The sequence below is a fragment of the Hyalella azteca genome, unplaced genomic scaffold (genome assembly GCF_000764305.2).
Source record: "Hyalella azteca isolate HAZT.00-mixed unplaced genomic scaffold, Hazt_2.0.2 contig5828, whole genome shotgun sequence".
NCBI classification, from domain to species: Eukaryota; Metazoa; Arthropoda; class Malacostraca; order Amphipoda; family Hyalellidae; genus Hyalella; species Hyalella azteca.
In genome coordinates, this window is record NW_025936008.1 from 148,276 (window position 1) to 160,160 (window position 11,885).

General features: G+C 38.4%; 1 protein-coding gene across 1 annotated transcript; it reads right to left on the reverse strand.

Annotated features, from left to right (window-relative positions):
- Nucleotides 1-7,575: 7,575 nt before the first annotated feature.
- Nucleotides 7,576-9,405, reverse strand: LOC125177930. Its single transcript, XM_047880657.1, has 3 exons — nucleotides 9,220-9,405; nucleotides 8,773-9,000; nucleotides 7,576-8,109 (listed from the first exon to the last, which is right to left on the reverse strand). Exons 1-3 carry the CDS (start codon nucleotides 9,401-9,403, stop codon nucleotides 7,847-7,849), a joined length of 675 nt encoding a protein of 224 aa, XP_047736613.1. The 5' UTR covers nucleotides 9,404-9,405; the 3' UTR covers nucleotides 7,576-7,846.
- Between the last annotated feature and the right edge of the window lie 2,480 nt (nucleotides 9,406-11,885).

Sequence of the window (11,885 nt, forward strand, 5' to 3'; positions counted from 1 at the left end):
TCAGCGCGAGATTCATGTCTATATCCTTCCTAAGCTATTAGTTGCGTACATTATTCTAGTAATTAGACTTCCATGTTGTAAAGTTCGCTCGTTCCTCATTCTTCCATTTAAATTCCGCAAATTTTTTTCAATTTTTCTGGTCAATTAAACTGAAGCTTTAGTTCCCAGGAGTTGCCGTTGACTATGGTTTTTCTTAGTATCAATTAGTATTGAACATTATCCCATGTCTTGGGTGCTGCTCAATTCTCCATTGACCTGTTAAATTACCTATTCAAAAAGTTTTTCTAACGGCAGAATACAACTAATATTTCATCAGCTCTTTCCCTGCATTGGTGGCCGCTTTTTGAACGACTTTTCTTCATGTTTGCATCGCAGTGAACACTAGGCGACATTGGCTTCATAATATTAAAATCTGTATATATTAAGTATAGGTTTTGCGCCACTTCGCTGCTGGTGTCATTTGTCTCTTGTATTTATCTTCATTATCTTTGTGTAATATGGAATATACTCGAATTAATGCCTCAAACCGGTCTTTTTTATAATAACTTTCGAGGAAGGAATTGTTGTAATTATCTTGAACTTCAATTTCACTCTCCATCAGACGCCTGTCGAGAAGTCACTGGCTCTCCCACTTACGGATTAGATAAATAATCGAAGATCCCTGATTATTGATATGACTGCTGAATACTCCTTCTGTTGCCATCAACTGTAGCCTTGAGATCGAACAGAATGAGCTATTTCCGATTCATTTATCAAATAATCAGGCTTGGCTGAATCATTTCAAATAAATTTTCTGGAGCTTCGTTGCTATAACCTTCAATGCATGAATATGTAATGACATCAAATCGCAGGCGTCGTTTCTTATTTCTGGTGCCAAATTAACGAGTCTGGAAGTGCAAGCTTGAAGGAAGGTTTTAGTTCTAGAATGTCGTTTCCTCGTCTGTAATTGACTACTTAGTTTTAACAACATTAGGCCTATGGACATATGTTCCGTGCCTATTCTCCATAGTTGTAATGATGTCGATTGTATACCTACCACTATTTGGTAATGATCTGCAGGAAATGGTGTCGGTTAATCATATTTGCCGTTTGATTAGTGCCTCAAGCTTTGGCAAAATGATACGAGGCAAAAACTTTCTTTCTTTTTCAAGTGTGAATGTTGATGCTCTGGAAGACACGATAGACTAGACTGCAAGGAACCTTGTGTTTGTAACGTTGGGCCCGTGCAAAATCAGAAAAATTTTTCGATAACTTATGCTTACATTTCACAGTTGTTCATATAAAACGTCTATTTAAGGAATTTCATAACAAGGGGATTTTCTCCTTCAAAATTTGCCCATTATTTATTTGTAGTCGAAATTCATTTTGTGTGTGAGCTCCACGTGAGCCTGCGACGTTACTGCAGTGAGACTGCATGGGGAGTGTATGTCGTGTTCTCTAGTGCTCCATGTCGTGCACGGAGGCATATTTAATGTTACGGAGTACATGAAATAAACTAAGTGGCTTAAAACAATTTTTATTCATCCTTTAATTGGTGTTTAAAAATTTTTCCCTGGCTACTGAATAGCTCTTCAGGTGTTAGACTTCACTCTGCTCTTAGTTTTTTATTCCCTATTTGTAATTGCGGCTTCAAGAGAACCATTACACTTGAATATATTGTAATATTAGAGGGTCGCTATTTACACTTAATGCCGAGTGTGGAACTGGATCGGAAACGTGGCAAAAAATGATAACTATTTAATTAGGAAGCTTGCAGGAAGATTGTAATATAAAGTATACGATATTAACTTAATGCTTGGCGAGTGGAGAATAAATGGCCAAAATAGCATCCAGAATTCCCGTTATATCTTATCTGAGTGGTGATACAGCGAGAGAACTTTGCGAAGAAATCCGTTTGGAAATAGCTCGGCCTGTGCGGTGGCTGACTGCGTTAAAAGCGTCCACTTCAAGTTTAGCCAGGATCTTATTAATAATTCACGACAAAAAACGTTCTAAAAAACAAGGAACTACGAGTGATTTCAATCTCGGGGTCAATAGCTCTTTCGTGTTTGCCGCCACAATAATGGGAGCAGTTTCGGTTAGATCTCGTTTGATCTGTTTAGACCTCGATCGATAGTGGGTTTCTGAAACTTATTTGGATTACTAACGCGAGACCCAGAACCATCTCAAAGTTGATGAACGATGATAGCGTTTCCTTCACTGATCCAAGTGTTCTGTAGTCTTCATCTTGAGTTTTTTACTCGAATTTTACTAATGACGCCCCTAGTGATATCCGTGCGCGGGTCGCCTGCCGAAGACCACCACTGCCCTGGATGTAATGGACCATCATGATACCTGCCTTCCGGAACGTAGCCTTCAACACTTCAAGCCGTCCGTATCTAGGCCGTGGGTGGAACTAACCCTCGGTCGAACGGCCACTTGGCCACTTGTCGAAGGACGATAAATTTTGGAACAGAACTATGCTATCTGAAACCTAACCTCATGCGGTGACGTAAAATTACGTAATTTAACGATGCCTGGAAGTCATATTCGATCCGCGGCCTGGTGGTGCACGGCAGGTGGTGGTCAAGGCCGGAAGACGACAAAGCCGAGTGGTGCACGGCTGATTGGTGTAGGTAGGTCCGGAGTGGTCCAAGGCGTTCGATTCAGGGCTTATTGGTGCACAAAATTGGTGGTGCACGGCTGCGCTCCTCCGTGCGCAATTCGCTCGTCGACGCTAAAGTCTACGGATTTTGACGCCAGTATTTAATTAACTTTTGTCTAGGCAAATCGTAGCTTGATGGTCTGCCGCTTAAGAATGTGTATAACCTTTTCACCATTTATTGTCCATTCAAATTGATAAAATTTAATGCAGGATTTATCTAAGATATCGATATTTTCCTAAATATGCCCCGCAAAACAGGGTGTTGCTGTGTGGTCTAAGACCTGTCGTGTAGCCAGGGTGCTGTCGTGTAGCCAGGGTGCTGTCGTGTAGCCAGGGTGCTGTCGTGTAGCCATGGTGCTGTCGTGTAGCCCGGGTGCTGTCGTGTAGCCAGGGTGCTGTCGTGTAGCCAGGGTGCTGTCGTGTAGCCAGGGTGCTGCCATGTAGCCAGGGTGCTGTCGTGTAGCCAGGGTGCTGTCGTGTAGCCAGGATGCTGTCGTGTAGCCTAAGTAGAGCTTAAACTTAAACATAGCCTTTATAAACATAGCCACAGCAGAGCTGAAAATTCATTAGGGAACTTCTACTTTTCGGAGCATCTTTGATTTATATTATCTTGTTGCCTAATTATTTTTTAGGCAAATAGCGACTGATAACTTCTATTGTTCTTTCTAGAACATGCCAAATCCTCAATTTGCTATGAAAATATCCAAATTTCGATTCCTAAATTCATCCATCGTTTAGCTTTAAATATATTTCATCGTAAATCACATGGAGGGTAAATATTACCTACTTTTTCAATGACTTTTCTCCATGCAGCTGAATAGTTATGTAAATGTTATCGACCTTAACGTTATATTTTTTAATGCAAAGGTACGTACAGTCAGAAATACCTTGAAAATGTATTTTTAGGTATGATAATAAATATAAGTGCACTTAACATGTTCACTTCGATTGCTTTATCTTGTACTATTTTGAAACAGGGTTGGCAGATGGTATTTTTTCCGGATAAATTCCGCAATACTTTTTTTCAATTATGATGGCCGACAAAAATTTATGATAGGGGAACTTCGTTATTAAATTTATAAAATGGAATTTTTACACCGGAAGCTACAAATATACTAGTATATATTGAGTTATCGGGCTTTTTTGATCTTTTTTGTTCTCGGACATGGCCGTTTTAGGCCATCTGGCAACCCTGAATTATGTACCACTACGTCCTGGAAAAATACACTTCGTGGTACGCATCTGTACCACTTCGGAGTCAACGTGGTTAACAAATCCTAGTAGAGGTTTGCCATAATTTCTAAAAAAACGTATTTATACCCACTGTCTTGCACATTATTTTTTGTCTTATTTAATTCAAGGAAAGATAATATGTTAAGTATGACATCGCTTATTTCATGTAAAGTTTGCCCTAATTCATTTCCCGATTATTGTCACATGGACATCAATTCTATTTATTTCATACCCATTTTTTAATTTCAAATGCATTTTCTGTCGATGAGTTTGTCGATTCCACTACGATAAATAGGTACAGAATTTTAGGTGCATAAATTGCAGCCAGACGTTCCATGTAATTTTTCTAAGCACGCATTCACATCGAGTTTGGTGAGAGTGCAATATCTGTGCATGCGAGAGAAGTTGGTCGATACGTTAAATATTCATCGTTCGTTTGGTTAGTTTTAAAACTAGAACGTCTAAACGTACTCATGAGCGTCCACCTCTGTTGAAAATGTAAACAGGAAAAATTCAATACTTTCTGCAAGTCGACTTGACCCAACCTGAGATGATTATAGGGCTTCTAGCGCTCGCTTTGTGTGCACACGAACATACCCGAAGTGTCGTTAGTAATTAAGTAATTTATTAAATTAAGTATTTATTGCTAACAAATTCACATGAAGAACGCCACGCTCGGTTCGATCATGATATAAAATCCGTTGAATATTCATTGAACTCACTTTGCGCATGTTGGAATCGGTGAACAAAGTGCTCTGATATTTATTTGTTTTGTATATTCATTCATGTCTCTATGAGTGTATTTTCAACCCGCCTGTAAGTATTGAATAACATTTTAAATATTGTTTAGGTAGCATATCAGAATTTTAATAGGTACCAGGCTTTTGTTAATATATTGTTTCTTGTTCATTGTTTACGCATCTCTGGCAACGGATTTCGACGAGTAATTTTTGATGACGTGAGCACCTAGCGACAATGCTGAGAAGCTATTGCAATAGTTTATTGCCGTTTGAATTGAAATATCGTTAAAAAGTTCCACACAAAGTGAAATTCATTATTATTATACCAAACATCTAGATATATTAACACCAAAGTACTTTTTATTGAGTATACCGAGTCATTATCATTATGCACAATCGATCATTGGAAAACTCATTCAATAATGATACATTAGACCTTATTACTGTTGAGGCTAAAATAATTCGACTTTTAAACTAGGCGGAAAGTTACATGCTGCGATAAACTTTGGACGAATAATTACCAGTCTCTAAAACATTGAATAAATAAAGACGCTAAAGCATAACACGCACTCTGAACTATTATAAGTCTAAGGCGTGCCACCAATACTGAGCTGTGCCGTGAAGTGACAAACGAGGAAGTAATTAAACGAGCTTTGAATATTTTCTATCCTGCTAGAAAGTTACAATACTTTTTTGATCTAGGTTGAAAAACATTGTAACACGGCATATGTAAATCAACTCTGAAGCTGCATATAATAAGCGATAAATTTGAAAAGTTGTTCCCAGTTTATTGGACCTATTGATTTAATTTCCAGACAGCTTTTAGCTTATGTTCACGAAGCAAATATTATTTTAGCCAATTCCTTACAGTAATCCCTTAGTACCAAGAAAATAAGTCTTGGCCATGTTATAGGTTACAAAAGGTGATTTTTCCTTCAGGGTGACACGCTGAACTGAGCAATACAAACGTATTTGCACCTGCAGCGTTCGGCAGAGACGCCCACCGTTGCTCCTGTGCCGCGGCTTCTCGGCAGGGCTGAAAATCTTCAAGTAGCAGGCAACCATAAAAACGTTATATGAATTAAACCTTGCAACACATATAAATTTGCAAAGAACCTTATAATCTCAGGGAGCCCTTAGACCTAGAAGAATCTTCCCGTTAGAACTCCCGAAGCCCACGTTACTAAGCCTCAGGCTGTTATGTGGGATACGCTCAAAGAGCTCGGTGAGTGAACATTAATTATGAAGTAGACCATGGCTCCATTGTCGCTAATAATTAATAGAGTAAGTGAAGAACTATCATACTCGTACATGTGGACACGAGAGAAGTTATTCGTTTATGCACATAGTTTCAAGTGACCCAAATTTTGCACTTGTACTTTCTGCTCAAGGAAGAAAAAAGAAGAGTACGAATACTCTACACTCACCGGAAGTGTATAATGAGAAAATGTCTTGACGTTCTCTGAATCGATGCACGACTCTTAAACTCATGTTGTGAATGCACCCACATTACCTTCACGTATGTTGGGAAATTCATTGTAAACTTTCGATTCAAATAGGATATTGAGAACACTAAAACGTATATAGTATTGTCCGTCAAATCGGTAATGATCACTCTTGATTAAAACGAATATTGTAAAGAATACCTTTGGGAATGATTTTTAATCATATTCTTTTTTAATGAATAAGTAAATTCATCATTCAAATGCAGTAATATATTTTAAAAACGATGCGTGGAATAAACGACACTCAACTGCATTGTGGTCACAAAGAACAATTCTGCACAACTGCTCTACTCTCTCGTTTGTTTCAAATTCAATTCAATTCAAAAGTTTCAAATTCAATTGCTAGGTGTTAGTTTCTGATTGATAGATTTGGCAGTGGCGTAGTAGAGTTTCAGACATCGGCTAAATCACGCTTTCTATCGTAGGGGCGAGTATATATTGAACGCAGCATCTATCTTTCTGCGGATTTCATGGATAAGACATTTCGATGTTTTTCTAGAAACTAGGCTGTGCTATACAGTGTCTTAGCAATAGAGCATTGACGCTACTGAAATGAAACTGGATTTACTGCCTGCAAAGCATTTATAATTTCAGTATGATGCATGGGTATAGACATAAGAACCATCACAAGGGTAATGACTAGCACACTACACACTGAACTCATCGTGAAAGCTCATCCTTTACTGTTAGCTAAGCGAATTAAACAACAAAGAAGGTCCGACTTCGGTCAGAAAATCCAGTGATCTTGATTTACATTTTCAGCCATGAATTGACATCATAGTTCTATTTTCGCTGATACATCCGAATATTTATGAGTTATTCTATAATAAATGATATTTCACTGGAAATATAAAAGAAATATTCACACATCTGAATTACAAGTAATATATATAAGCGGTGAATATGAACGGAAGTTAACCAGGTACTTTTCAGACATGTGTCGATCATTCGTTAATATAAAGACATAAATATATATTTTTTGAAGTATAAAGACATAAATATATGTTTTTTAAAGGTTGAAGCAAAAAAAAATTTCTGCACAAAAATGCGAAGAATTTTCACTAATCCTATAATTTTTTAACGTGCGCTTAATTTCGCTTGTGGGGGGCTGTACCTTGAGCAAATACCGAAGTTTTACTGCACGTCTCTTATAGTTCCTACACTTTTCTTATGCAAAATTCTTTTCTTGTAAAAAATCCCTTGTTTGTGCAAAATTCTTTGCTTGTACAAATTAATTACAGGACGTCTTTCTAAGTACTACAGAAACAATCCACATTCGCCTTAACTAATCTTATGCTAATAGATCAAAATCACATCGAAAAGATAAAAATAATGCGTATGAAGTCATTGGAATTGCCATCCTAATTGGTTTACACTCAGGAATTCATTTTTCACACAATGGAACACTTAACACTATAATGTTGATTATGGAAATTTTGTAGAATTTAATGTAGCGCACAGTGTTTTAAAAATGTCACTCGATGAATTTCTGCCTCTAATAGAAACCTATATAATATGATGTTTATTAATACAACGTTTTTTACTAATCCGCTTGGTGAGTAGCCAAAGGTTCAAAAGTTTCTGCTCGCTACGGAAACCAGGTACTATTTCTACGTTCGTGAGTTGCTCACCCAGCTTGAAAAAAGTTTCTGCTCACGAAAGTAATCACATAGTATTTGTAGATGTGCGAGTTGTTCCTAGCTTGACATCGCAGGGCCGAAATTTTATTTAATTTCACACAAGTAATATGCAGGTTTGTAGCACCAGTCATCTCCGAGCTTATGAGTAAGACTGATGCGCATGACCAGCAGGCAGTCGACGCCCGGGGTCGCAAAGGGTGATAAAGGAATTCTCTTGTCAGGCTGTGCAGGAATATCTGGGAAGGAGGCGTAGTTTGAGGAACTCACAGTTGAGCCGTCCACCCACCGGTAGTCGAGCAGCCCAGGGCTGGATGTGGCCCCAACCCACACGTCAATTGGCAGAGGAACTAAAAATGCTAATTCCTTAGATGATTGCAATGTAAATTTTGGTGAGAGAAAAAATGAGACTAATCTTCTACTGGAGTAAGAATAATTTTAAATATCACTAGGAGCGTGCAGGTTTCTTAGACACAGTCCTTAACTCAGAAGAAGAAAAGCTTCACGAGTTTATTGCACAGCATACCCAAATACTTGTATGCATCTCCGATTCCAATAAGCAAACAATTCTTTTCCAACCTCACTTTTTTTCAAAATCCAATCGTAAAGCTAAATAGGAGAGTTCTTCAGGTGGCATTGTAAACACAACAGGTCGGGGTCTTTGTGTTTTTGATCTGTAAGGCATTCCGCTGAATATTTGATAAATATTTAATACATTTTACACTAAGCATTTATAGAATTTGTGCAAGTCGCACATGAACTCACCTGTCGTGTCGAGACAACTCACCCTTCTTGTCGAAACCATTCACCCCTCACGTCGAGACAACTCACCCCTTGTGTCGAGACCATTCACCCTCATGTCGAGACCATTCACCCTTCATGTCGACACCATTCACACTCATGTCGAGACCATTCACAAGACCATTCACCCTCATGTCGAGACCATTCACCCTCATGTCGAGACCTTTCACCCTTATGTCCAGACCATTCACCCTCATGTCGAGGCAACTCACCCGTCGAGTCGAGGTAGTTGTTCAGAGCGTTGAAATTTATGACGCCGGAGGGTTTGGAGTACAGGTCGCCTGTAGGCCACAAGCTCTTGCAGAAGGCCTGTGCGATGGGGTACGGTAGAATGGGGAAGAACCAGGAGCTCGTGAAGACGCATCCCACGTTGGTGATTCTTACGAAGGGCCATGGACAGCAACCAACCGGGTTGTTGTTACAAGCAGCCAGAGCCGCGGCTGAGGACATCAATCGCACTGCCTTACTGAATCTTTATACGTTATGCGCTCAGTCTGAGATCATGAAAGCCATTTACAGCCCCGAATTGCAATACCTATTCAATATAAGGAAAGTTATAGAGGCAATTGTTCTGTAGTGTAACTCTGATCGTGATAGTACTTTAGTGCAAGAGTGGCTGCATGTCTTCGATGACATCATGGCGCTGTCGCCCCACTTACCTTTATCAAAGAGTGGTTTTGCCGTGGTGTAGCAGGTGTGGAGAGAAGGACCGGTTCCTGCGTTGTCGTATCCTGCAGGTAAGAACACCTCCGGCACCCAACACTCCCTCTCGCTGGTCATGCAAAACACCGACGTCAAGTTTGGAATCGTCATCGCAATGGCAGAGCAGCGGATGACGCTCATTCCCGGATACTTGTGCACCTTCAGGGGAAATAAGCAAAATTAGTCAACAAAATTCGCACTAAATTAGAGAAGAGGTCACTTATCAAGTTAATCTGCACTTCATTTCGGTGTACTTTCAATCATTTAATTTTATACTTTTATAGCTTTGTTCCATTTCATAGGATTAATCGGAGACGCTGAGGTTTAGACCCGCACAGGGAGACATCGGCGCTGTAGTATAATGCACCAGATTGGAGAACTTTTCTTAAAATAAAGTGTTACTAATAAGATTTTTGGATTAGTAACACTTAGTCTACTCACTTAGTCTACTTACCATGTCTACTTGATATTGTCTACTACTTATTATGTAGACAAAAAAAATGTAACACGATTTTCAAAGCGAAGCATGGTTTTCTTTCACATCAAATAAATTAGTTTTTCAAATTTGCTTGGTCGGATTACTATTGATTTTTGGTTTAGTCATCCCGTTACGAACATTAAGTTAAAGTCATAGCAAAATCTTTGTGAATTCAAATGCATCTTACTCTTAAAAATTACGTTATACACTGGAACAAAAATTACCGAATACAAACGAATAAGTTTTCATCTGAAATTAATTTGAACGGAGTTAAGATGAGGTTATTGCGATCTTTGATCAATGATGTCGATGCTCTCTTCGTAAGACCAGTCATGTCGGTCTTTCGGCATGAAGACATGACTGACATGATCGAGAATTCGTGTATATGAATTCTCGATAGATTTTCTTTGCAAATTTGTATTTTATTGTTAGAAAAACAGGGCCAACATTGAATGACTGGCTGCAAAACCTAAAATTTGACTTCAAGGCCAACAAGAATGGGATTTTCAATCCTGCGCTATGCAAACTGCAGAGACGGATGAAGCAGTTTCAATGGACAACATAAACACGCTTGTAAATTCTGTTCTCACTCCGGAAAAAGAAATAAGTTACGACAGGTTTACACCCCGATTTATTATTTGGATATTCGAATGACCCAACACAACAGGAATAGTTGTTCCATTATATTTAAACGTTTCTTCGTAATCGTAAAAGATTGAAATAATAATAAGGCTCACTTATCTTGTGAAGACAAATGTTAAAAATGTTTTGAGGTCAGAGAACTCAGAGCGTTCAGCTGGCATCTCTGCATCTGTTGCGAGGCACTCAATGTGTGCAGTTGGCATTCAGTTAACTCATATTATTCTTAATTTCCTTCCAAAGTTCAGCTTTCCCGAAATTTATAGTTTATTTGCAAGATAATTTGCAGTCAAAACAGTTTTTTTTCTGGAGTAAAGTCCAGAACATATCCTTATGCCGTGCACTAAACTGTAGTGACATCGCGTTTATTTTATAAGTTCTAACGCATTGACCTCAACAAGCTTAATGTTGCGCGCTCATGGAGATTCCGAGCATAATGTGTTTCTAGATTCAAGAATAGAATTTTTAGTACATAAGTTTATTTAGTAAGTTCTAGTTACATTTTCACCTCCAGAAATGTTCTTTATGTTTTATATATAGTTATTGATACATTTTCGAATTACTATATGTTTCCGAAAAGTATAACTGGCAATTACTTACTCGAAATTAATACAAATGTAAATAATGCGGGAAAAATTCCTCGCAGCCCGTTGGGAATAAACACGTCACTGAAAACACGTTTGCAGTGTTCGATTTTCAATTGTTATAGTTTATTTCAAAAATATTCATTTCAAGTTTATTAAATTCTTAGTCACGAAGATTTTATAACTTTAAAATGTGACGCAAATCCGGCATTAAATCCTTTTCTTTTGGTACCGCATAGAAGTCTTGATATCAGCGGCACTTTATTGTTCAAATATTAGTATTTTAATAAATATGTAGGCCTACAGTACGTATTGTAAATTTATTCTTAGTGAGAAATAGAATATTTAATAACGTTTTAGTGACCGTTAGAATCGAGATAAGAAGGATGCGGATAGGATAGGAGAATTATGAACGTGAAATTTATCCCAGTGAATGGAAGTTTAATCATTGTCCGATATAATGTTTCATGAAAGTTGAGTTCTACGTTCCTCATGTATTAAGGATTAATGTGATGTTCGTACAATAAAGTGTTCAAATATAACCGTTTCTATTCTAGTCATTGAACCTGTGGATTGCCATTATATCCACTGCCTCCGAAAAAATATTCAATTGTTTCTAAAGTGTAAAGAAAAGTGTTTAAATATGACCAAATAATATTTATTTTAAAAATAAAGAAAAACTAATTGAATAAAGCAAAAACTAGCTCACCACTACGCCGGTGTCGAAGTCGTTGAGGCCCACGTGGATGAGGGAGGCCACGGTGTCGTTGAGGCCAGCCCGCGCCGTGGGCCCCTGCAGGAGCACCAGCAGCAGGACCAGGGCCGCGGTCATCATTTCGAGTTCCTCAGACGTTGACAGCTGCTGTGCTGAATTTCAGGTTGCGCTTCGGCGCTACTTAATTATGCAATTGTAACGCGAAGT

Excerpts from the sequence above, each read along its gene's own strand:
- LOC125177930 (XM_047880657.1), bottom strand. The coding sequence starts at position 9,403 with ATGAGCGTCATCCGCTGCTCTGCCATTGCGATGACGATTCCAAACTTG. Across the intron at positions 9,001-9,219 it reads AAAACCACTCTTTGATAAAG|CCGCGGCTCTGGCTGCTTGT; the intron begins GTAAGTGGGGCG and ends TGATGTCCTCAG. Across the intron at positions 8,110-8,772 it reads CAACTACCTCGACTCGACGG|TTCCTCTGCCAATTGACGTG; the intron begins GTGAGTTGCCTC and ends TAGCATTTTTAG.